A 26733-nucleotide genomic window follows, 5' to 3' on the forward strand; every position below is an offset into this window, starting at 1 on the left:
GAATAAGGAAGTTTCCATTGTAAAAGAGATTATGAGGTTTTAGGGAGATAAGATACTTACACAAAGTTTACGCGAGTGCAGTGTGATCTCTAAGAGTGCTCATCCATTTACTATATTCCTCCCAAAGGACAATCCAACGAGGACAAGAGAGAAGAGTACAGTTTCTCACTGACCTGACTCCCGGATTGCAGTCACTGCTTGAGCATTACATTGCAGCTGCAACATATGCCTCAGCATTGCTTCTCCCAGAATCTTCAGCTCCGGAGACAATTCAGCAGACAACTTCACATGTGCTTTCAGTTTGGACTGGCTCTCACATGACTCCTGACTAAAAATGGTCAGATCTGTGTTGAGCAGTTTCTTGCATATGGCTATTATGCTCAGGCTGCAAAGGAACTTGTGTTCAGGGCTGTGCTTTTCAGCATGGGTCAAAAGGTTGAAGACAGCTTGGTAAGAACCCTGGTACTGTCCATCATCCTCACAACCAGGAATCAAAGGCTTTGGTTTCTCAGAGAGACCCTCCATGCCAGCTGTGGAATCTCGTGTCTCATCCAGACTCTTACCTCTGGCTTCAGCCTTGTAAAGTTCCTTGTCATCTCCATGAAACTGCTTCACTAAGCTGCTAACCTCTGCAAATCCAGCCACTAGAACAGTTCTTAAGGCAACATGGGAGAAGACCCCTAGTGTGAGCAGCAGTGCCCCTAATGGGCACTCTGTACTGTGATAGTGCTCCCATGCCAGCTGTGCACACTTCTTGCTGCAGTACTTGGCATAGCTACACCCCCCGCAGGGCACTGAAGCCAAGAGCTGCTTCAAGCAGCGATGACAGTGGAGGTCCCCATTAGTTACCCTAGTATCCCATGTTGTTTCAGCACTGTCCTGGAGCAACAGACCCTTCCCTGGGCTGAGCACACTTACAAAGGCCTCCTCTTTCACCAAGTTCTCCCCTGGCAGAATATCTTTGGTGGCAACCAGATGACGTCCTTTGCAGGAGTTAAAGTTCAAGCTCACAGATGAAGATGCACTTGAAATTTTACCATTTTCTTCCCAGAATTCCAAGTCCTTTTGAGTTTTGCTGAGTGCTTCCGGCACCGATAGTGGGCTACTCTCCTTCTCATGTGCTTTCACTTTAAGTTGGCTGATTTTTCTTAGCAAAATCTGGCGTGTGGTACTAGTCAGACTCTGATCCATAGCTATTTTACTCTCCACCTTGCTGATGACCCCTGCTGCCTCCTGTAATCTTCCCAGAAGAAGCAGACACTCAGTTTTCCGCAGCAAGATCTTAGGCTGCAATCTGTCTGGATAGCCCTGGGCTTGAGCCCTGTCAATGTCTTCCAGACAATCCTGGAAGCGAATACAAGAGACGTTTTAAATGACTTTGAAAAATGCCTGAAAGATTTTTACTCTTCTGCCTCATCTGAGATTGGGCACATTTCATTTATTTAGAACTGCATTAACTAAGTTTCTGGTCCATGACTGAACAGGGGTCACAGTAAAGTCTTATACAGTGCTGCCACTTTAAAAGTGAGACCATCCCACAGAGAGAAAGGGTGAAGAGACTCTGCAGGAATTCAGAAAAGCACCTGCAGTTTGAAGCAGTTTTAAAACCATATCGGACCACGGCCTCTTGTTCTGGTATTTAAACTTTGTTCTTTAGTCATCTTAATTTGGATTTAAATAAACACAAGAACACCTATCCTAGGTCTAGTGTACAGGGCTTGGATAATATAGCTTTAATTAGTTAGTAAGACCTCTACTGGCTTTCCCTCTCTTCTAGGTTTTAAAAGCTACTGGAATGCAGAGCAGCAGTGTATAAATGTAGGTAGGCACTGCATGTTGTATACAGTTAGTAAATATGGTGATATGGACTTCACTGTGCCAGTGTGGTTTCTTCACATTATGTTTGCTATATAAAGAGCAAAGGACACAACACCAAGTCCTAGGCACCCTTGTCATCCACTAAAACTATACCATAAAAACCATTACAAAAACAGCAGCAAGAACACATTACAAACCAGATTAATATCACCCACTGCTCAGGTTCCAAAAGAGAAATCCTACTCTAGCCATCCCCAAATGCCATCTTAGGCTATTTTGAACCAAGAGCACACAATGTTGAGCAATGGTCTCCCACTGAGGTATGGCCTTTTCCAATTTAGTGGCACTTCATTTTAACACCTTCAACTAGCCCGACTGCTGCTGTCTTTTGGGCAACATATAGGGGGATTACGCAGTGCTGGCACCTTCAGAAACACACAGCATGCCACTTTTTTGAAGTTGTGGCACAGCATATAAAACACAATTGAATAGCTGCAAAAACTTCACTGCCATTACCGGATTCTCTATACCCAGTTTTCAAAATGAATAGCTGCTGGGTTGTCCTTGATTCTGTCAAATCTAGGACTTACCTCAAACTGACCCAAGTGAAAGAGGGCTGCAGAGCGATTGGCATAACACAATGACATTTCTGGGCTGTTGTGGGACACTGCCTGCAAAGACCAAAAAGAGTAGTTGGCACATTGAGAAAGAGTGACTGGTATATGTTCTATGGGCAGCTTGGGTTCTGGGACATGAAATGTGCGTGGTCAGGGCTGGGAAAGGGAGAGTAGTGGGGTAAAGAGTCAATTCAACCTGTTATGTGCCAACCATTGGATTAGTGTACTGGAGATTTTCATTCCCAATCTTGCTTATCTTGACCTCTTCCACCTTTATTCCACATCATAACGGGGTTAGGAGGGCTTGTGAGATTCTTGGATATATAAACAGGGAAATACAGAGGAGCAGGGAGGTAGTTTATCTCTGTAGATTATATTAGTGAATCCATTACTGGAATAGTATTCCTGATTTTGATGCCTACTCTTCAAAGAGAGATGTTGATAAATTGGAGAGGATTCAGAAAATGGAAAAATTACTCAAGTTCTGAAAATCCTGCCTTACAGCAAAAGACTTAAGAAGCTCAATCTATTTAGTTACTATATGGTTAAAAGATGACTCAATCAGTCTATAAGTACTTGCACACGAACACTTCATTATGCCTTTTTCTGTTAGACTAAATTCAGACTTGAAACACATTGCAAAATTTTAACAGAGAGATCAACCAACCACTGGAACAATTTGCCTAAGGACATGGTGGATTTTCCATCACTTGAAATCTTTAAACCAAAACTGGATGTCTTTTTAAAGACACACTATAGCTTAATCACAAAGAATGTATTTGATGTAGGAATTACTGGATGAAGTTCTATGGCCTGTGTTCTGTAGGAGGTCAGATTAGATGATTAGAAAGGCCCTTTCTGGCTTTAAAAATCTATCAATCATAATAATTTGCCCTTCTCTAGAGTCTTCCATCCAAGGATCACAATACACAGGTTTCAGAGTAGCAGCCGTATTAGTCTGTATTCGCAAAAAGAAAAGGAGTACTAGTGGCACCTGAGAGACTAACCAATTTATTTGAGCAGAAGCTTTTGTGAGCTACAGCTGAAGTTACATCCGATGAAGTGAGCTGTAGCTCACGAAAGCTCATGCTCAAATAAATTGGTTAGTCTCTCAGGTGCCACTAGTACTCCTTTTCTTTTTGTGAATACACTGTACAGAAGCCTATAAATTAAGCCTCAACACCCTTGTGAGTGTTTTTGTGAGTTATTGTGAGTGTTATATGTTTTTATTTTGCATATATAGAAACTAGAGAACACAGAGATCATAGATCCAATCCTGAATGGTGCAGAGCATTCTCAGCTCCTGTGAAAATCACTGGGAGTTGAAACTGCTAGTACCTTTCCAGACTGAGCAAAGAGCAACCAGCGGCTTGGCCAAGCGCAGAGCAGAGCTGGGACTAACACGTGGTCAGGTTACAGCCGTTCCGAGAGAAGACGGACCGGCTACATGCAGGGAACGCGCAGAACGAAACTTCTCCTGACTGTTTTACCCGAGGGCGCCGCAGAATGCCGTTTCCTTGCTCACCTTACGCAACCGCATTAGACATCCGTCCCAACAGCCACAAACACCTCAGCATGCCTGGGGAGTCCCAGGGAAGTTATCCCCACATCAAACCCGCCTACCGGGAGATGAACTGGGGCTGAAGCCCTCAAAGCACCCGTGTTTCCATCGGCGTGAACGACTGGGAACCTCTACCTTGGAATAGAGGACTCGTGCAGCCGCGTATTCCCTTTCCTGAAACCTCTTGTTCCCCTCCTGCTTGTAGAAAAGGGCAGCTCTCGGATCCTTTCCCACCCCGTTTCTGAGCGCCAGTCTGCGCAAAAATTCTTCGTCCGCGGCTCTGCGGGGAGACGGAAAGCTCGGCGTCACGGGCCGGCGGCCACACGGGACGGGCCGGGCCGGGCCGGCGGCCACACGGGCCGGGCCGGGCCGGGCCGGGCCGGCGGCCACACGGGCCGGGCCGGGCCGGGCCGCGCCGGCGGCCACACGGGCCGGGCCGGGCCGCGCCGGGCCGGCGGCCACACGGGACGGGCCGGGCCGGGCCGGGCCGCGCCGGGCCGGCGGCCACACGGGACGGGCCGGGCCGGGCCGGGCCGCGCCGGGCCGGCGGCCACACGGGACGGGCCGGGCCGGGCCGCGCCGGGCCGGCGGCCACACGGGACGGGCCGGGCCGGGCCGCGCCGGGCCGGCGGCCACACGGGACGGGCCGGGCCGGGCCGGGCCGCGCCGGGCCGGCGGCCACACGGGACGGGCCGGGCCGGGCCGCGCCGGGCCGGCGGCCACACGGGACGGGCCGGGCCGGGCCGGCGGCCACACGGGACGGGCCGGGCCGGGCCGGCGGCCACACGGGACGGGCCGGGCCGGGCCGGCGGCCACACGGGACGGGCCGGGCCGGGCCGCGCCGGCCGGCGGCTACTCACTGGAAGAGAGGCAGGCAGAGGAGGAAGGTGTCCCGAGGCGGCACGGCCAGAGACAGCTGCTCCCGCAGGCCGGGCTCCAGCGAGGCCCACCTCCGACGGGCGTACGCCTTCCACTTCTCCGCGGGCAGATCCATGGCGGGAAGACCCCGGCTGGACAGAGCCGCCCTGCGAGCCGGCAGCAGCGGGGTCAGGAGCAGCGGGGCCGCGTCCCCGCCGCGGCGGGGTGGGCGAGGGAGCGAGTCCCGGCCCCACCGGGGCCCCCCGGGACACGGCGCCCGACGCTCCCAGCAGCCCGGGAGACGGGGCCGGGCAGCGCACGGACCCCTCCCGCGCCTGGAGACACGGGCCGCTGAGCTCCCCCCGACCCGCACCCAGCCCCGAGACGGCTACACGGCCCCGCCTGCTCGGCCCCGCCCGGCGCGGCTCTCTCCCTCACGCTCCTCAGCCGCGGGACTCGCAGTCAGTCAGTCAGGAGGAGCCCATGGCGGCGCACACAGACGACAGGCCGGAGAATCATTTCCGCCGTACAGAGCACGCCAGCCAATAGCGAGTGTCGCACCGGTGACGTCTCTACGTGCGGAGCGTACGTGCTGAGGGGGTGGCGCCGCGCGACGGCTGAGCGGCAAGAGAGAGGGTTTGGCGGGAGTGCGAAGAGGTCGCGCTCGGGGAGGCTACGCACCATGAGCGCGCGGCTGAGCGAGGGGGCCATCGCGGTGAGGAGCTTCGGGGGAGCGGGCGCCCGGCCGGCCCGGAGCCCGCCCGGCCGGCCGCGGTTCCACCTCCTCCCGCGGGAAGGAGTGGGGGCTGGGCCCCGGGGAGGCGAGATGGGCGTGGTCAGTGCTCGGGGGGCAGGGGCCCCTGTGTGCTGTGGCCCCCCAGAGGCTAGGCAGGGTAGCGCACGGCGCCGAGGGGAGTAACTGCTCTCGGCTGGGGCGGGGCCCCCGAGCGCTCTCGGAAGCGGCCGGACGGGCCCCTTCACCCCGCTCGGGCCCTCAGAGGCGCCAGCTCCTCATGGCGCCGGGGGGGTGCCCGCGCCCTCCGTCCCTGCCCCCAAAGTCACTGCCTCAGTTCCACTCCCCCCGCCCCTATTGGACCCCGCCCCAAATCCCCGCCCCACCCCCGCTCCTCCGCCTCCCTCCCGGCGCTCGCCACCGCTTCGCGCTCGGGGGAGCCGGGGAGGGGGGCGCTCGGGGGGGGCGGGGCGGAGCGGGGGGCGCTCGGGGGGGCGGGGCGGGGGGCGCTCAGGGGGGGCGGCGCGCTCGGGCGGGGCGGGGGGCGCTCAGGGGGGCCGGGGCGGAGCGGGGGGCGCTCGGGGGGGCGGGGCGGGGGGCGCTCAGGGGGGGCGGCGCGCTCGGGCGGGGCGGGGGGGCGCTCAGGGGGGCCGGGGCGGAGCGGAGCGGGGCGGGGGGCGCTCGGGGGGGCGGCGCGCTCGGGGGAGCCGGGGCGGGGCGGAGCGGGGGGCGCTCAGGGGGGCGGGGCGGGGGGCGCTCAGGGGGGGCGGCGCGCTCGGGCGGGGCGGGGGGCGCTCAGGGGGGCCGGGGCGGAGCGGGGCGGGGGGCGCTCGGGGGGGCGGCGCGCTCGGGGGAGCCGGGGCGGGGCGGAGCGGGGGGCGCTCAGGGGGGCCGGGGCGGAGCGGGGCGGGGGGGCGCTCGGGAGGGCGGCGCGCTCGGGGGAGCCGGGGCGGGGCGGAGCGGGGGGCGCTCAGGGGGGCCGGGGCGGAGCGGGGCGCTCGGGCGGGGCGGGGGGCGCTCGGGGGGGCGGGGCGCTCAGGGGAGCCGGGGCGGGGCGCTCAGGCGGGGTGGGGGGGGCACTCACCAGTTTTTCCCCGTGGGGGCTCCAGCCTCGGAGCACCCACGGAGTCGGCGCCTGTGCTGGACCTGCTTTCGCTACGGTTCTCAAGCTGTTATACTGGTGACCTTTACAGCAAGCCTCGGAGTGCGTCCTCCCCTTGTAAATTAAAAACAATTCTTTTATATGAAACACTACTATAAATGCTGGAGGCGAAGTGGGGTTTGGGGTGGAGACTGACAGCTCATGACCCCCACATAGTAAACTCCTCGTGGGGGTCATGACCCCCAGTTTGAGAGCCCCTTCACTACGCCCCTGGGTTGTTACATTCTTTCACTCCATGGCCACTTCCTCAGTGATCCTTGGCGCACATACCTCCCTTTCCGGCCCTGAAGTTATAACTGGATAGTATCTGCCTGGCTGTGGATTTCTATCTTCTTTAAAGTGGTGGAGCAGCTGGTTAGTTATAACCCCGCCTTTCTGTATCTGAGCTTTTTATTCTTGCTGCCTGTCCGTAATTTCACTCCTATTATTTTTGAGGTTTATAAAGTTAGAAGGGAGTGCTTGTCATCTGTTCAGCACACCTCTGACAATTGGTTAAATGAGCAAAAGAGAGTGAGCAACAACCCTACAAAGTATAACAAAAAATAAATTACCCATAGCACGCTCTGCCCCAACTCTTGGGTACTGTTTGCGGTCTGGTTCTGTGCCTGCGTGTTTACTACTACTCCAGTTCTGGTATTTTGCCAATTTGATCACACTTGAATTCAACACCGGAGAAATACGCAACAAAGAGCAGGGGTGGGCAGATTACAGCCCAGGGGCCACATCTGGCCCTTCAGACATTTTAATCTGGCCCTCAATCTCCTGGGGAGCGGGGTCTGGGGCTTGCCCCCCTCCGCATGTGCTGTGGCTCTGTAGGCTCCCAGAAGCAGTGGCATGTACCCCCCTCTGGCACCTACATGTAGGGGCAGCCAGAGGGTTCTGCACACTGCCTCCTCCCCAACTGCCACCCCCGCAACTCCCATTGGCCGGGAACCATGGCCAATGGGAGCTGCAGGGGCAGCACCTCTGGATGGGGCAGCGCGCAGAGCCACCTGGCTGTGCCTCTGCATAGGAGATGGAGAGGGGACATGCTGCTGTTTCTGGGAGCTGCTTGAGGTAAATGTGCCTGGAGCCTACACTCCTGATCCCTTCCCATGCCCCAACCTCCTGTCCCAGCCCTGATCCCCCTCCCACCCTCCAAACCCCTTGGTCTCAGCCCAGAGCACCCTCCTGCACCCCCAACCCATCAGCCGGAGCCCTCACCCCCTCCTGCACCCCAACCCCCAATTTCAGGAGCATTCATGACTCGCCATACAAATTCCATATCCAGATGTGGCCCTCGGGCCAAAAAGTTTGCCCACCCCTGACAAACAGAGAAACATGTGGAAAGGGAAGAGATGGACTTTAAAAAAAATAGTTGAACTCTTTGGGAACTCTAGGTTCCTTGGCTAAGTTACAATTTGTAGGAAGTATAACTACTTGCAGCAGCTCCATCGGCTGCCTGAAAATGCTCAACAGGCAACTGTGTGAGAATTGATGAACTAGTAAATCAGCCTGTCACTTCCCATAAAAGAAGCAGGGATTTCTGAGGTGAAATGCTTCTCTCAACAAATGGTCTGTCCTTTTCCTTGTATCAGGATGCGCTTATACAATGAATAGAAATTTTGAGGATGTTTCACGCTGTTGGCACACTAAACCAAGTTTGATTCCCTGTTTTGGGAACAGTTTATTATAATTAGTCGAGTTATTTGTTGGCTAATCTCCTCAGTCACAAAGCTCTAAAAAATGTTTTCCAATCAAAAGGATTAAATCCTCTATCTTCCTTTATAGGCCATAATGCAGGGAGAGAATAAATTTAAAGCCTGTCCTCCAAGTCATTGTGAGTATTCCCTCAAGTGTTATTTTATTCCTATTATCCGTAGCTTAGTGTACTTATAATTGTACATGCTGATCTATGAGTCCATAAAGATAAGGTGCCTGACAAACTCCCCTCCCATGAGTTTACAATCCAATTCAGACATGAAGAGGTGGAAGCCTTGTAGGTGAGCAAAGGAGCACTGAAAGGCTCGTTGGCATGAATCTGAGCAAGCATGTTTTTAGTCCGTCTGAGATTGGCTTTAATTGATTGTTATCTGTCTATCTTAGTTTTCTGCTTTATGAGTAAGCTCTCCCCAATAGGTGTGATCTCATACTTTGTCTCTGTGTGCCTATAAAATCAGATAAGGGCTAAGAATTCAAGTGTTTTCTTCTAGAACATCCGTGCCATAGCCACAGGGAAATGGGCCCACCTCGTTACCGTGTGCTGATGAGCGATGGGGTGAACACACTTTCCTGTAAGTAATTCATAGTGATGAGAATTTACAAGTGCATGGCTAATAACTGCACCCAATTGTCAGAATTAATGACAGAGTGGTTTTTGCTGCTGAACTAAGTTCCAAAGGAGTGTGTGAAGGCTATAGAAATTTATTTATTTAAATTTATTTAGATTCTGGGATCTATAATCGTATTTTAATCTTACAAACAAAATCCAGCTTTTCTGAGTTGTTGCAGTGTGTCCAAGAATTCATGTTAATTATGGAGAACAGCTCAGTCATACAGAACGGTGATTAATGGACTATCATAATAGTGGTGAGGTCCAAGAACCATTTAGCAGCTCATCTTAATCTATCTTTTTCTAATTTTCTGCATAAATTTTACTTCAGTGGGTTGGGCTACAAGGCAAAATATCATTTGCAAGGGTGTTGTATTCTGTTCTCAAACTTTAGGGGAGTTATAAGTGATTTATGTTCCAGAGATATATTCACACTTTCTCACTTGTGATTGCACTGGTTTGTGTGAGATGATTAATGGGACAGGCCTTAAATCTATGCAGGACCAGTGGCCAGAATGGATTGACTGCAGGTTAGCTATGACGGCCATCTTTTCAGGGCTGCATATGCTGGTTTGTTTTAGGGTTTTTTCTTCTGTTTTTTTGCAGCTTTCATGTTGGCTACACAGCTGAACTCTCTAATTGAAGAGGAGCGCTTGTCTGCCCCACTGTATCTGCCAGGTTAACAGATACATTGTTAACAGCCTGAAAGATGGAAGGTATACATGTATATTTAGATATGGGCACACAAATGCATCTGACTAGTGGATGCTGCTGCATCTCACATACGGGATGAGAGGTCATTATTAATAGAGATTATTAATAGGTGTATCCATTGGGGTGTATGGTGCATGAGGGAGGAGGCATGTGTTTCTCCTGACACATCATGTAATCGTGATGGCTGTTCGAGGGTTGCAGAGATAAAAGTTGCTGTACCTGGCTGCAATGTGGTTAGTTGCAAATATTAATATCTGTGTAGTAATTAAATGGATATAACTGGATAAAATGCATCCAACTCTGTAATCATTAGATTTCAGTCACTGAAAATTACTTGCTGTGGGTGAGGGTGTGAATGAGGACATGCCCTGGTGGTGGTTGGTTTTGTATTCAGATGGTAAAGTACTTGAACTTTCTATTGCAAATTAAGGTACGGTAACAAACCTTCAAGATTGTGTACATGCATGAATGTGTAACTGTGTGAACTTTTGCTGTCACTGTCTTTCTCCCCAGTCCACCTTTTCTATTTGACACTCACTTGTATTTAGTTTTTATGCCATTTGGGGCAGAGTTGTAAGGGATCTAGCACATTTTATGTGCTCCGACATTAATGTTGACTGTATCACTACATCTCAACATCATGTGCATCATTCTGATGGGCTGTCTACTCTTCCTGATTAAGTGCTGTATTGTTTCAATCTACACCACTTCTACCTGCATTTACTAAATTGTTAAATCTCTAGTTGATAATGGAGTGTTTCTTCTTGGACAGTGCCTCAGCAGGAAATCTGTCTTCTATAGTGATTGCAGTGCCTGTGTGTATGCAAAAGACTCATTTATAGCCTAGGGCTGTATATGGGCTTCTCTCTCGAGAAGTGTCCAGGAAGATGTCAAGAGTCTTTACTGTTGCTTGCTTTGTGTTTGTAGGAGAGTGATTATATTGATGGATTTAGATGTTCTGAAAACAGCTGATGTGGTTGGTGCAAATATTGGCAATCCAGTACCGTTACAATGAAGGTAAGGAACCTCCTACAGACAATAGAATTGTATAAGAGACTCACTATCATGCTGGTTTTCAAGCTGGTTACTCTGTTTTTAGTGAAAAAAATATGGACACCCATTTAATTGTCTTGTGCCTGGAGTCTTGATTTCCAGTTGTCCACTGTCACCGTAGCTGTGTAGCTTTACAGTTTTTGTACAGTGCCTATCACCACAAATAGCTAAGCCCAGGCCAAATGGGTTAGTTCCTGCTTCTATGTGTTATGGGGGAAGTATCAGACCGGCTGATTGTCACACCTTAGTGACTTTCTATATAGCTCTCAAGTATAATATTGCCTAAATGTTTCCATTCTGATTCTTTTTTTATCTGCTTGTAACTGTCAGCTTTCAGGCAGACATTTTCCAAGCCAGTCTCCTTGAGGTTGTGTTTGGAAAATCGATCAAAAAGTTCAGCTTTCTTAATGAAAGTTGGGTGGTGGGTGGGAAATATATTTGATATGTAGGGCTTTAAACTAGATTAAAAGGTGCCGGAGATAAAAGCCCAAAGGTAAGTGTAAAAAGAAATGACCTTAACAGAGGGCTAGCTGTTTTGGGGGGAGACATGGAAACTTATGATAGGGTGATAGAAGCAACAAGAGGGAAATTAGTGAGGAAATCTGCTTGACAACTAATTGACTATACACAAATGTAAGGGCTATGGGGAATAAACATAAATAACTGGAAGTCTTAGTCCCTGAGCTAAATTATGACTTAATTGGTGTTGTGAGAAGTGTCATGGCTGGAATATTGGTATTAAGGGTATAGCTTGTTCAGTAAGGGCGGGCAGGGTAAAAAAGGGAAAAGGTGTTGCATTAAACTTCAAGAATATATACACTTGTTCTGAGGCAATGAGAGGCCAGACCAGTTGAAAATATCTGAGTAAAGATAAAGGAGTAAAAAAAAAAAAAAGGGTGACGACATGGTAGGGGTCTACAGTAGATCACCAAATTAGGAAGAGAAGGCGGATGAGGCATTTCTAGAACAAATAACAGAAATATCCAAAACACAAGACATGGTACTGATCATGAGCTTCTACTATCCTGACATCTTTTGGAAAAGTAATACAGCAAAACATAACATTTTTAATAAGTTCTTGGAATGTATTGAGGACAGTTTTTGTTTCAGAAAGTGGAGGAAGTAACCAGGGAACAGACTTGATTCTGACCAACAGGGAGGAATTGGTGGTGAGTCTGAAGGTGGAACGCAGTGTAGGTGAAAGTGGTCATGAAATGATTATTTCATGAGTAGAAGGAAAGGAAGGCATGAGATCAGCAGAATGAGGACAATGGACTTTGTAACAGGGTCGGTACCCGCCTCTCATGAGTGCCCCTTCTGGTCGGATGTGATCCTGTTGTTTCTTGGTTTGTGGTAATGGGGTAGCATCCACTTCTCACAAGCGCCCCCTTCTGGTCGATGGTTTCTTCAGTAGGTCTTCAGCGACTCATCCCTCCAGCTGAGTGTCTCACGCTGTCTGTAGGTGGAACAGAACAAACAAACCCCTTCTGGGGTATACTGTCTTTACCTTCTGCCAAGGCTTCCTCCCTGGAGACACTGCCCTCTATAACAGTCCAGCTGGGCCCATCGCGGTATACCCTCATTTGGTCTGGCTAGGTTCTTTGTCTTTGCTCGGCAGCCTGTCAGGAACTCCTTTTTAGCTTCATCAGTCTTCGGCAGCCTCCCCTGGGCTCAGTCTTGCCCACACTGAGCTGTATGTTGCCTGCTGCTCTTCCAGCTAGCCAGGAACCTGGTCTTCCCTCTTCCAGCACCAGGAAGCAACTGACTGCTCTGCTTGTTCTGCTGCTTCTTTTTAAGTGGCCTTCCTGGTCCCTCTGTTTGGCTGCTTCCCCTGCAGCCTCTCTGGGCTACCTAGAGGACTTCTCCTCTGCTCTTCTCTGGGGAGGGGTGAGATGGGACATCTGGACCTAATCCACCCCATCACAGACTTCAAAAAAGCAGGCTTTAACGAACTCAGAGAACTGGCAGGTAAGGTGCCATGGGAAGAATATCTCAGGGAAAAAGTTCAGGAGAGCTGTCAGGTTCTCAAGGAGACGATATTAAAGACACAACTGCAGACTATCCTGATATAAAGGAAAGAGAGAGCCATATTGGCCCTCTTTCTATTCTTCCTGTCAGGAGCTCTTTAATGACCTGAAAATCTGAAAGGAATCTTACAAAAAGTGGAGACATGAACAAATTGCTAAGGAGGAGTATAAAAGAGTAGCACAAGCATATAGGGACAACATCTGAAAGGCTATGGTTACACCTACCAAGAAACATAAACGGCAATAAAAAGAGGATCTTTAAATATATTAGGAGCAAGAAAAAAACAAAAGTGATGGCCTCTACTTAGTGGGGAAGGAGAAGTAATAACAGAAAACATCAAGAAGGCTTAGGTGTTTAATGCTTCACTCTTCGCTAAAATGGTTAATGGCGACCAGATGCTCAACACAACTTATATTAGCAAAGGTGGAAGAAATGTAAGACAAAATATGGAAAGAACAGATTAAAAAATATTTTAGATAAGTTGAATATATTGAAGTCATCAGGTCCTGATGAAATTCATCCTGGGATAGTTAAGGAACTAGCTGAAGCAATCTTGGAACCATTAGCATTTATCTGTGTGAACTCATGGAGGATAGGTCAGGTCCCATTGGACTGAAGAAGGGCAAACATGTTACCCCTCTTTAAAAAGGGGAACAAGGAGTACTTGGGGAATTATAGACCAGTCAGCCTAACTTCGATACCTGATACTGAAGATATTGAAACAAATAGGGTTACTGGCCTGTCAGTAGATGTGATATATCTTGATTTTAGTAAGGCTTTTGACACAGTTCTACATGACATTCTCATAAGCAAAGTTTGGAAATGTGGTTTAGATGAAATTGCTATAAGGTGGGTACACAAAAGGCTGAGACACCATACACAGAGAGTAGTTATCTGTGGTTCCCTGTCAACTAGAAGTATCTGGTGGGGTTCTACAGGGGTTTGTCCTGGGTTCAGTACTTGTCAATATTTTCATTAATGACTTTGGGGTGGAGAGCATGCTTATAAAATTTATAGATGACATCACCTGGGAGAGATTGGAAGCACTTTGGAAGACTGAATTAGAATTCAAAAAGACCTAAACAAATTGGAGAACTGGCCTGAATTCAACAAGATGAAATTCAGTAAAGATAAGTGCGTAGTACTTCACTTAAGAAGAAAAAACTAAATGCACGACTACAAAATGGGGAATAACTGGCTATCTGGTAGTACTGCGGAAAAGGATCTGGGGGTATAGCAGATCACAAATTGAATGAGTCAACAATGTGATAAGGGCTAATAACATTCTGTGGTGTATTAATAGGAGTGTTGTATGTAAGACATGGGAGGTAATTGTCCACTCTGCTGAGTGCTGGGCACCACATGTTAAGAAACATATGGACAAATGGCAGAGAATGTTTAGGAGAGCAGTGAAAATGACAAGGGTTAGAAAACCTGACGTAGAAGGAAAGGTTAAAAAATACTGGCATGTTTAATCTTGAGAAAAGAAGGTGGAGGTGCTGGGGGGCCTGATAAGGCTGTTACAGAGCACTCTGATCCATTGGTCGCCACATCCACCAAAGGTAGGGCAAGAAGTAATGGGCTTAATCTGCAGCAAGGAAGATTTAGGTTAGATATTAGGAAAAGCTTTATAAAACTATCAGGGATGATAGTTAAGCACTTGAACAGGCTTCCAAGTGAGACAGTGGAATCCACATCACTGAAGGTTTTTAAGGGCAGGTTGGACTTACATGTGTTAGGGATGGTCTAGATTTACTTGGTCCTGCCTCAGTGCAGGGGGCTGGACTTGATGACTTGTCAAGGTCCGTTCCAGCCTGACATTTCTATGATTTAAAAAAAAAAAAAAAAAGTCTGAACTTTCTTTGAACAGCTCTATCATTGAAATGGGTGGGGATAAATAGTTGAAATTTGGCAGGGAAATAGCCCTTTGGGAGGAGCAGTGCCTTTGAGAGAAACTCAGGTAACAATACGATCCATTTTCATTGTTGCTGTCTCCACGTTCTGATTTGGGAAATTAACACACGTGTGTGTGGTAGAGTAGCAGGACTGACAGGTAAACTGCCAGGCTGACCAGAAATCTAGCTGACTAGTTGGAGCAGAAATCCTACCTAATGCTGCTGTGTAGAACCGTCTTTTTCTATTACTGTTACTTCCATTGTTACTTTTGGGGGAGAAATGCATGCACTAAACAACAAGAGCTTGCTCTTGTGACAGCCATGAAATTAATCACAATTTTAAATGGTGTGGTTAATCGTAGGTCTAGACTAGTGTCTTCTGAAAATTTACTGAACAGACTGTTTTATGTGCATGTGTGATTTTCTTCCCAATTGTTTGTCTGATACAATAGTATATTTCTTGTTAGCTAGGTGTCTGTTTCAGAGTTGTAATTATTCTTTACTGTTGCTTAGAAGCAGCTTGTCATTTCAAATATTTCTAAGATGCATTTTCAGTTACAGATTATTCTGAATGTGCAAGTTGTGAAATTATTTTCTGTAGTATGGCTTAGGTTTAAATTTGCATAAAAGTGATTGTAATAGGAACAGAAATCAACACAGACTGAGCAGTTCTTGCATTGTTAAAATTACTGGGGGAGTTTTGCTCCTTGTGCTTCTTATTTGAATTTAAAGCTAGTCAAAGAACTAAAGCTGTTGGCATTTGGTCTAATATAGTCAGAGCAGTGTTAAAGGTTCAGGAGCAAGGCCAATGCACTGATGCATTCTGCAGATTAGAGGTTCTCAAATTTTTTCATAGTGTGGACTAGGGATGTAAAATATTAAATGGTTAACTGGTAAGTATTAGACTTACGGTAAACCCATCCTTACTGTTAACCCCCTGCGTGTGGGTCTCGAACTGGTTCTCCTGTCCCCGCGTCGGCAGGCTGGGCAGGGGGAGCACATTTAGGCTGGGGGGGATGGGCTGGGGCTGCAGGCCCCATTGAGGGGGTAAAGTAGTCCTCGGTCTCCCATGTGCCACTGGAAGGGGTTCGGCTGCAGAAGCAAATGGCGTGCTGGGAAGGGAAGGGAAGCTGCTGTTGGGGTGGCACGGAGAGTCTGTGGAGGCCGCATCGGGACAAACTAGGTACCTGCGGCCCTCTCCCTTTAATTGATTAACCAGTTAAACAATATAATTTTAATAGTTTAAACGGTTATCTTTTTAAACGATATTTACATCTTTAGTGTGGACCACTTTTTTAACACGGAGATAGTCCTGTGCGCTTCATGCCCTCACATTTGGCATCTCATAACATCCCTGTGGTAACTGCAGCAATTTTTTTGCAGGGACCAGTGATGTTAAGGAAGTACTTAAAATTAATTAACAGAAGCTAAAAACGCTAACAGCTGAAAATAGGGCAGAGGATGCTGTCTGGAGTGCCTCATAACTGCGAGTGCTGACCTCAGGGCAAGCATCCCAAAATGGTCTATTCTACAATTTAGATTTCATCAAACCAGTAACAAAGGTGAACTTCTGGATCACTGTACCTGTTTTACGATGGAGTCACAGACAGTCCCCTTAAATTCGCCATTCTGTCTTGCCACCCAGACAAACTGGACTGATGATAAAAGGTCACTTAAACCAAAAATCACCCCACATCAGATTGTTCCCAGTCCCAAGAGACCAACCAGTCTCTTACCCCAGATCAACTGGTACTCTAAATCTTACACCAAAGACAATATTGGCAGCCAATTCTATAGTAAACTAACTAAAGATCTTTTAGCTAAGAAAAGGAAATGAGAATTATTGAGAGGTTAAAGCAAGTAAAGTGTGTGTGTGTGTGGTGGATATATAAGTGAATCAAAGTTTGTAATTCCAAATGTTGGAAGTGATGTAATAAACTACCAATTTCCCAAAATGTCTCTGGGGATCTCTGGTTTGCAACTGGTACAGTTCCCTGTAAGAATCCAAATGGTTCAGAGAAGGATCTTTCCTTGAATCCATATTTATAGCTTCATCTGACAGAAAACAAGCTGACTGTTTGTCTATACCTGCATGGGCTTTTCCTTTGATGATGGTGAGTGAGGAATGCACTTTGAGTCCTTGACCCCCCTTCTCTGAGTTATTTAATTATAAGAAAAAAAAGAAAAGGAGTACTTGTGGCACCTTAGAGACTAACAAATTTATTTGAGCGTAAGCTTTCGTGAGCTACAGCTCACTTCATATGTTCTGATGAAGTGAGCTGTAGCTCACAAAAGCTTATGCTCCAATAAATTTGTTAGTCTCTAAGGTTCCACAAGTCCTCCTTTTCTTTTTGCGAATACAGACTAACACGGCTGCTACTCTGAAACTTCCCATTAGGTATAAGGGTATATACAATGTAAATGTTTGCTGCTCATTATAACAGGATACAGATTAGTGAGAACAACGCAAGTAACATCCCATTAGTTTTATGAAGTCTAAACATCAAATACTCTTTTCTACCTTCAACAGTCACTTTGATTAGGTGAATTGGCCTGAATACACTTTGGCATGACCTGGTCTGCCAGCAGCATTGTAAGACCAATAAGCTCTCTGTAGACCTCAAGCAAGTGCTCCGCAACCCACTAGCTACCCATGTGCTACAGTTTGGGATCCTCTGCTATAGATTGTTAAACTTTTACCTGGTTAAAACCATAGACTCCTAATTGAGAAAGACCAGGAAGCTAGGGGAGTTTGTTGCTAGTTGTATATTTGAACACATATTCCAGATGTGTTAATTGTAGAATTGTAGGACTGGAAGGGACTTCTAGAGGTCTTCTGTCCAGTTACCTGCATTAAAGGCAGGACTAAGTAGTATCTAGACTTCCCCGAGAGATGTTTGTCTAACTTGCTCTTAAAAATCTCCAATGATGGAGATTCCACAACCTAGGCAATTTATTTCAGTACTTAACCATCCTGACAGTTGGGAAGTTTTTCTTAGTGTCCAACCTAAACTGTCCTTGCTGCAATTTAAGCCCATTGCTTCTTGTCCTAGCCTCAGAAGTTAACAAGAACAATTTTTCTCCCTCCTCCTTGTAACAACTTCTATGTACTTGAAAACTATTATTCTGTCCCCCCATAGTCTTCTCTTCTCCACACTAAACAAACCCAATTTTTTCAGTCTTCCCCCATAGGTCACATTTTCTAGATCTTTAATCATTTTTGTTGCTCTTCTTTGGGCTTTCTCCAGTTTGTTCACATCTTCCCTGAAACGTGGTGCCTGGAAGTGGACACAATACTCTAGTTGATGCCTAATCAGCTTGGAGTAGAGTGGAAAAAATACTTCTCTTGTCTTGCTTACAACACTCCTGCTAATACATCCCAGAATATTTGCTGCTTGCTTGCTTGCCTTCCCCCCCCCCCCCCCCCCAGTGTTTCACTATTGACTCATATTTAGTTTGTGATCCATTATGATCCCTTTCCACAGCACTCCTTCCCAGGCAGTCATTTCCTTTTTGTATGTGTGCGGCTGATTGTTCCTTCCTAACTAAGTGGAGTACTTTGCATTTGTGCTTATTGAATATCATCCTCTTCACACCAATTCTCCAGTTAGTCCAGATCATTTTGAATTTTAATCCTGTCCTTGAAAGCATTTGCATCCCCTCCCTGCTTGGTATCATCTGCAAACTTGAAATATATAGATACTTTATAAGTAATATATCCCCTGAGGTATGTTGTGAAGCACAATACTGGGCAGCTGACTACTAAGCCATGCCTTGGAAGTTCTTAGTGCTTTTATAAAAAGATTCTTTCACAAGTATTTTCCTGTTAAAATGCAAGAGAAAATGTGGAAGAGCAAAAATAGTTTTAAAAAATCCCCAAACTTGTGCTATTTCTGAAGCCTCTTCATTTAACTCCTCTTTCATGGGCATCTAGGACTCTAGCTTTCTTTTCTGGCTCCTATACAGAATAAATTTGGAGTTACTGAATAGGGAGTCCTGTTGGGCATCTTTTCTCTTTTGAAGCTAGAGCACTTAAGTCAGCTAAGTTTTGGCTGGCAAGGGTGAAGCCCAGCGTCTCTGTCTAGTGGATGCTGGAGAAAGCACGCAGTATTGGGTTTGATGTCAGTCTGTTGTTAGGGAACAACTGTCACCAATTCAGTATTGACTTTACTGTAGCAGCCAATTAGAAGAGTAGATTGGCTTTGTGCGGAAACCTTGTTCTGATTAAAAATAAACTAGAGGGTCACACACTTCATAGCTTCTGTCAGCTGAGCTCGTACACACCAGAGCTCCTTGTGTTCCACTAATCGCCCCCATAAGCTCCCTATGTGCCACCCTCTCATTCCCCTCTTTCAGGGACTCCCTGCAACACTCCCCCGCGTGCTTTGTGCTTCCCTCTACCATTGTTGGTTTTTTTCTTTTTGTCAGGGAGATGAGTTATTCAGGTTGTGGACATTTTGAACTCTCTTGGTGCAATAGGCAGAGTTGAGATGGTGGAGTGTTATGCTAGAAGGTGTTAATGGCTGTCATCAAACCAACTGCTTGATCTAAACAACTGTAGACCTGGAATTTTGAGAATTGATTGTATGCATTGTTCTAAAAATTATTGCATCGTGCCCAGACATATAGAAATGCCATTAGGCTGAGTGCAGGGCCTGACTTCGCTCAGTCAATAAAAACCCAACAAAATCTTTGACCAGTGAAATAATGAGGGTGACTATTACACCTGTAAGAGGATCTAAGTTTTCAAACTATGGGTAACACTTCTCTAGGGAGGGTCGGGGGAGGAAGGGGTTGGGGAGGAATTGGGGGATGTTGTTACCTTGGATTAAAATAGCAGTGAAGACATAGCTATTTAGCTTTTAACTTGGGTTAGCAGCTCAAAGATCAAAGTTGAAGCCTATTGGGGAGTCTGGAGTTGAACTTCAAGCTGCTAACCTGAGTTAAAAGCCAAGTTGCTGCGTTTTCACTGTTGTTTTAAATTGACTGAACACTTTTTTTTTTTTTTTGGCAATTAAGACACATACATAGGATAGTTTTCTGTAATGTAGAGTCAGTCCCTATTTTAGGGTGCTCCCAAGTGGCCATTGTCAATATACTGACAACTATCTCTAAGGTGATCAGATGCTGTGGTGATCTACCTGACTTCCTGTGAATCTCAGCACTGTGGCTCAGGTTGGTCAGCAATGGATTCAGACTTGACTGTGGTGGTTTCTATAATGTGGAGCCCATCATTCTTCATTTAGTGTCTCCATATTTTCGAAATTAAAAAAATAAGGTATCTCTTATAGGTTATTGTTGAGTCTAGATTTACCTTCACCCAGCACCTTGTCGCCTGCATTTTAAAGAGTTTTGTTAAATTATATTTTAGCTCTTGCATGGTGCAGTGGTGCAGACCCTACTGCTTAAAGCTGTCAAAAGCTTAAGAACAGCCCTACTGGGTCAAATCAAAGGTCTATCTAACCCAGTATCCTGTCTACCGACAGTGGCCAGTCCCAGGTGCCCCAGAGGCAATGAACAGAACAGGTAATCATCAAGTGATCCATCCCCTGTCACTCATTCCCAGCTTCTGGCAAACAGAGACTAGGGACACCATTCCTGCCCATCCTGGCTAAGAGCCATTGATGGACATATCCTCCATGAATTTATCTTGTTCTTTTTTGAACCCTGTTATGGTCTTGGCCTTAACAACATCCTCTGGTAAGGAGTTCCACAGGTTGACTGTGCGTTATGTGAAGAAATACTCCCTTTTAGTTGTTTTAAACCTGCAGCCTATTAATTTTATTTGGTGACCCCTAGTTCTTGTGTTATGAGAAGTAGTAAACACTACTCTACTTTCTCTACACCAGTTATGATTTTATAGACCTCAATCATATCTCCCCTTAGCCGTCTCTTTTCCAAGCTGAAAAGTCCCAGTCTTATTAATCTCCCCTCATATGGAAACCGTTCTGTACTTCTAATAATTTTTGTTGCCCTTTTCTGAACCTTTTCCAATTCAATATATCCTTTTTTGAGATGGGGCAATCACATCTGTACACAGTATTCAAGATGTGGGCATACCATGGATTTATACAGAGGCAACATGATATTTTCTGTCCTATTATCTATTCCTTTCTTAATTATTCCCAGCATTCTGTTAGCTTTTTTGACTGCTGCTGCACATTGAGTGGATGTTTTCAGAGAACTATCCACAGTGACTCCAATATCTTTCTCGAGTGGTGACAGTTAATTTAGACCCCATCATTTTATATGTATAGTTGGTATTATGTTTTCCAATGTGCATTACTTTGCATTTATCGAAATTTAATTTCATCTGCCATTTTGTTACCCAGTCACCTCGTTTTGAGAGATCCTTTAATAGTATCCCTTTAAATAATTGCCAGCCCTGAATTCTTTCTAAGTAGTAATAGAAAGTGGTTGCTTGTGAAAAGAGATCTGGTTGAGATCACCATATGCTATGGCTCTTCTCAGGATGGTTTGCTGTTGTCTTGTAACACATTTGAATGTTAGTGGGTGTTCTATGCCATGGGGCTCTTGTGAAAACAAGATTACATCCCATTGTGACACCATGGGTATGTGTGCCTCATTTTCCCTTATTGGGCTTTCGGTAAGTTCAGTGATGCTTGCATACAGTGAACAGTGCCCCTCCAGGGGTCTAGTTTATTTAATCAACCACCAAACATGCTTTGTAAACAAGCCACCACCTGCTTTAAGACCCAGGGCTTCTCTTCTGCCAGGAGCTGTGCAGTCTTTCCCATGCTAACTCAGGGTTTCTCCCATGCCTTCCTGCCTAAAGAGCTTTGTAGTCTTTCTCCTCTGGAGTGTTCTCTTTGTGTTCTGTGGCTGGTTCCTCTCTCTGGGAACTTCTGCTCTCCAGGAACACACCACTGAGAGTAGCTTTCCTATCGAGCGCCCCTGTGGAGCATCCTCTTGGTTCTGGGCTCCTGCCTGAGGCCCATAAGCTGAGGCCCAGGTGTTTCTTACCTAATTAACTTCTGCCCACCTGTTTATCCAATTAACCATCCATAGGTAGATCTGGGTTGGCTCATTCTTTTCAGTAGAGCCTGTCACGGGGAGGCTGGGTGCCTGACTCCACAGAGGACCACCCCTTGTGACAGGCATCCGAAAGGCACTTTTAAGTACTTGGGTCCTCATAAAGCAGTTGCTGTGAGAGATCTGGTTGAGATCCATATATGCTGTGGCATTTCTCAGGCATGGTCTACATTTAAAAGTTAGGTCAATATAGCCATGGTGCTCAGGGGTGTGGAAAAAAGTTCACACCCCCTGAACACCATAGCTATGGTGACATTAACCTCCAACATGAGGGCAGCTTGGTTGATAGAAGAATGTTTCTGTCGACCTACCTACTGTTGCTTGGGGTTTTGGAGTTTCTGTGGTGATGAGGAAAACCCCTGTCATTGCTGTAGGATGCATCTGCACAACAGCAGCATATCTGTGGCACAATAGCTGTGCTGGTCTAGTGCCCATAGCCTCAGGGTGGCTTGCTATTGTCTTGTAACACATTTGAATGTTAGAGGGTGTTATGTGCTATGGAGCTCTTGTGAAAACAAGGTTCCATCTCAAAAAGGCACCTTTAGGCAGTTTTAATTACTTTGATCTCCAGTCCATTGCACTATAAGTAGTCTCTTCCCCTCTGGTTAACAGGACAGGGGCACCAGCAGCAACGTTCCTCAGTTCCAGCAGCCAGCCCAACACACAGCAAACCACAGCAGCAGAATGGAAATTCAGCAGTAGGTAAGACACTTCTCATTCAGGGTGTCTAAATATTGGCTTGCAATACTGAATTGAATTATGAGCCTGAATTTGTTTAGGACTGGAAAGTAAACCTAGCTAGAGAATCCTATAACAGCAGAGAATGGAGGCAACTTCAGGGCACCACTTCAAAGTGCTGAGAAAAGAGAGGGCAAGAAGTTGTTCTAAACCAGGAAATGAAAAGTATACAGCAACAGACAAACCGTAAATGTCTCTTCATTCACTTACTGTCCCTGAGAGAATGCTGTCCTAGAATCTTTGGAATCTGTTTTCATGGCGAAAAGGAACTACTGCCTTTAAAATATTTGAGCCCTTCTGTGAGGGAAGAATGATGAGTTCATCTTAAAATGCATGAAAGAAACTTGGTAAAAATTCTTGACCTCGTTTGGGAAGTGGCATATATTGCACATTCTTTCTGATGGATGGCTTTTGGTTGAGGCCTTGTCTACGCTGCCACTTTACAGCGCTACAACTTTCTCCCTCAGGGGTGTGAAAAAACACAACATCCCTTCCGCCCCTAGCACTGCAAGTTTCAGCGCAGTAAAGTGGCAGCGTAGACGGTGCACCAGTGCTGGGAGCTATTCCCCTCGTGGGGGTGGTTTTTTACAGCAATGGGAGAGGTCTCTCCCAGCGCTGGTGCCGTGACTACACAGCCCTGTTCTTTATGCGCTTTAACATTGCTAGTGAAGATACATTGTGCCCTCTAGACAACTAAACAGATCGTGGTTCCAAACTGATTGAAAGGGTGTGTCCGTGCTAAGCCATTGAAGCAGAATGGTTAGGTGTTATAGGTATGAGATTCAATTGAAACTGCCTCTATAAATACTAGTTTTTGGTGAGGGCTTTAAATTGGCGTATAAATTGTTTGTCTAGCTGCAGATTTATTTTTCAAGCAAAAAGGTTTCAATCCAAGTCTGAGCTATGAGTAAGATTTGGGACCTGCCTTAGACTTTTTTGGCCAAATTGCACTATTTGAGAAGCATTTTGAAATAGATACGAGAATTTTGAAGCCTGCTTACTAAGACAAAAGTGAAAATGACTCCTACCTTACTTTCTTTACTCCTTACCTTACTTAAACCTATTTGGTTATTCGTTTTACATTTATAGGAGCATAAAAAGGCTTAGTAACTGTGTGTTTGAGTTCTCCAAGGAGCTGCAGGACTGTAGCTAAACTTGCCATATCTTATTGGTGCTGGTTTGTCCTTGCTGATTAATCCGCTGACAGTTAGCTGATGATTCTAACTGAACACCCTTGGAGACTTGTCCATAGTTGCCATTCTTTGTTCACTTACGGTTTAATAGTCATAAAAGACTGAAGCATTTCTCTTCTGAAACCGTTTGCAGTGACAGACTAGGTATAGTTTGTGACTCAAGAGTAGAAGTGCTTTAAAACAGTGAATAACTTCTTTAAAAACATACTGTTTGGTGCCTTTGTACCCTGGTGACTGGAGACTTATAAATGCCTACATGCACTTTCTTCTACTTGCTTGTGTGCACCATCTTCCTGTAGCCAGTGAGGAAACTTCTGTTGCAGATTAAGTGAGTGGTGCCTGGCTTGGCACTGCCACTTGAAAGTTATTTACTTTAATCTTTGTCTACACGTAGAAAACAAAAGTGCAAGATCATTTTGTCCGAGTTCTATATGACTGAATTTATGCTTGTTTTTTCTAGGCCCCACTACTACTAAGTACCATGGCCCCTCAAAGCAGTTTGGTAAAGCAGGTGGTACTAGCTTCTTGAGCACCCCTGGTGGATCACAGTCCAAAGTGGTACCAATTGCCAGTCTGAACCCATACCAATCCAAGTGAGTTACTCTACCAGCCAGGTTCAAAGAATACTGCATGCATGAAGGAATGATGCTCAGAGTAAATTTCTGTTCTCTCAGAAGAAACCTCAGTCTTTTACGTCTGCCAAAAATTCTTTAATTTCTCTCGGACACAGTGTCAGTTACCTCAACACAGCTGGTACTAAAGGTATTTTTTCGATTACCCCATGTCCTAGGAACTCTGATAATCTGAGATTAGGCTCTGGATCACCAAGCTCTACGATACAACTGCGGTTGTATCGTAGAGCTTGGCTGTAGATAATGGATCGTGTGGTGTGGTCTGGATGAAAGCTGGAGGCATGTAGGTAAGTATAGCGGTCAGTAGGTTTCCGGCGTAGGGTGCTATTTATGTGACCATCGCTTATTGGGATTGGGCCAAAAGAAATCTGATGAGGTTCAATAAGGATAAGTGCAGGGTCCTGCACTTAGGACAGAAGAACCCAATGCACCGCTACAGACTAGGGACCGAATGGCTAGGCAGCAGTTCTGCGGAAAAGGACCTAGGGGTGACAGTGGACGAGAAGCTGGATATGAGTCAGCAGTGTGCCCTTGTTGCCAAGAAGGCCAGTGGCATTTTGGGATGTATAAGTAGGGGGCATAGCGAGCAGATCGAGGGACGTGATCGTCCCCCTCTATTCGACATTGGTGAGGCCTCATCTGGAGTACTGTGTCCAGTTTTAGGCCCCACACTACAAGAAGGATATGGATAAATTGGAGAGAGTCCAGCGAAGGGCAACAAAAATGATTAGGGGTCTGGAACACATGACTTATGAGGAGAGGCTGAGGGAACTGGGATTGTTTAGTCTGCAGAAGAGAAGAATGAGGGGGGATTTGATAGCTGCTTTCAGCTACCTGAGAGGTAGTTCCAGAGAGGATGGTTCTAGACTATTCTCAGTGGTGGAAGAGGACAGGACAAGGAGTAATGGTCTCAAGTTGCAGTGGGGGAAGTTTAGGTTGGATATTAGGAAAAACTTTTTCACTAGGAGGGTGGTGAAACACTGGAATGCGTTGCCTAGGGAGGTGGTGGAATCTCCTTCCTTAGAAGTTTTTAAGGTCAGGCTTGACAAAGCCTTGGCTGGGATGATTTAATTGGGGATGGGTCCTGCTTTTGAGCAGGGGGTTGGACTAGATGACCTCCTGAGGTCCCTTCCAACCCTGATATTCTATGATTCTATTAGCACTGTAGTGTCTAGGAAGTGCTTCCAAGAGAATTGTGCTTTATCACGCTATATGCCTTAAAAGTGACTGTTTTCTTAAATGTTGTTGCTTCTCTCTAATTTCTGTTTTAATGGTATAGACAGTATACTATTTACACAGACAAGTAGAATCACTGAGATACAGTGGAGAATACTAGGTTCTAAATTAACATCTCAAGAACTGAAAGTCTGTGAAATTTGTAAGACTCCACTCCAGTCTAAAAAAGGACATTGGAGTACTAATTCTTACTGTCTTGTTTCCAGATGGACCATCTGTGCTCGTGTTACTCAGAAAGGCCAGGTTCGCACATGGAGCAACTCCCGTGGTGAAGGAAAGCTGTTCTCTATGGAGCTGGTTGATGAAAGTGTAAGTACTGTGGTGGGATCCAAGATACTACTGTGATGGGAGCCATAGAAGTACCTAGATAGGAGCAGATGAGTTTTTGAGAAACAACATTCTGAGAGAAATGAGAGAAGGAAGAACAAAGGAAATAGTTGGCAGATTTGTTATAGAGAATGGCATTCTTTGAGGTGTTAATGTACTTGATAGTCCTGCATTCATTCGCTCAGAGTCTTTACAGCTATCTAAAATGGGACCCTAAATACAGTTATTTGCCTCTTTTTGTTAACTCAGTCTAACATGTGGTAAGTGGCCAAAAATGGTGGCAGCATCAGAATCTGGTATCTATGCAGATGGACAATGTCTCTGGTTTGTGGCACTCCCCTTTAGACTGGCAGATGAATCCCATTGCTGTTGCTAGGACTTCACATCCGTAATACAAGGAATAAGACATGGAATTTAAATGAGCATCTCCAAATAGAAACTCTCATTTTAATTGGGAAATCAGAATGTATAAAAAAGTAATAAAGGGAAATTCCATTTCTGGTTTATTTTGATAAGTGAATCAGTGTGGTCAATCTAAGCCTGCTCTTGAGACTTGTTACACAAATATGTTGATTAAACTATTTTGTTACACAGCAGCTTGTTTGTTTGTATGAGATTATTTTTAGTACCAAATGTGTGGTTCATAATTTGACACATCTTCATCAGCCTTTTATTTCACTTCTGTATGCTGTCAGCATTTTGACTGACAGTTTTTATTTTAATTTTTAATATTTCTATTGCATAAATATCTTAACTAGTGGAATTCTAGCTCTGTCATTTATTGTCATTCAGGGAAGAGCTTGT

At 46.3% G+C, this 26733-nt stretch overlaps 2 protein-coding genes across 7 annotated transcripts in view; one reads left to right on the top strand and one right to left on the bottom strand.

Moving 5' to 3' along the window:
• SMYD4 (SET and MYND domain containing 4) overlaps positions 1-5423 on the bottom strand; it is a 37699-nt gene extending 32276 nt beyond the window's left edge. For 3 of the 6 annotated variants that reach the window (XM_073316107.1, XM_073316108.1, XM_073316113.1), the window contains exons 1-4: positions 4857-5421; positions 4132-4276; positions 2409-2489; positions 174-1344 (exon numbers count right to left, since the gene is read on the bottom strand). In XM_073316107.1, the coding sequence (XP_073172208.1) occupies positions 174-1344; positions 2409-2489; positions 4132-4276; positions 4857-4990 (1531 nt within the window). In that variant the 5' untranslated portion in view covers positions 4991-5421. Of the gene's footprint in view, positions 1-173; positions 1345-2408; positions 2490-3960; positions 4057-4131; positions 4277-4856 lie in introns of those variants that run through there. The other 3 variants (XM_073316110.1, XM_073316109.1, XM_073316112.1) reach the window with 3 other exon arrangements.
• Positions 4808-26733, top strand: part of RPA1 (replication protein A1) — a 46645-nt gene continuing 24719 nt past the window's right edge. Inside the window, 12 exon segments of the mRNA XM_073316125.1 lie at positions 4808-5569; positions 8520-8546; positions 8548-8568; positions 8942-8968; positions 8971-9022; positions 9667-9722; positions 9724-9776; positions 10702-10779; positions 22048-22052; positions 22416-22505; positions 24195-24327; positions 25809-25911. Of these exon segments, the coding sequence (XP_073172226.1) occupies positions 5537-5569; positions 8520-8546; positions 8548-8568; positions 8942-8968; positions 8971-9022; positions 9667-9722; positions 9724-9776; positions 10702-10779; positions 22048-22052; positions 22416-22505; positions 24195-24327; positions 25809-25911 (678 nt within the window). The 5' untranslated portion in view covers positions 4808-5536.

The sequence above is a fragment of the Lepidochelys kempii genome, chromosome 17 (assembly GCF_965140265.1).
Source record: "Lepidochelys kempii isolate rLepKem1 chromosome 17, rLepKem1.hap2, whole genome shotgun sequence".
Taxonomy (NCBI): Eukaryota; Metazoa; Chordata; order Testudines; family Cheloniidae; genus Lepidochelys; species Lepidochelys kempii.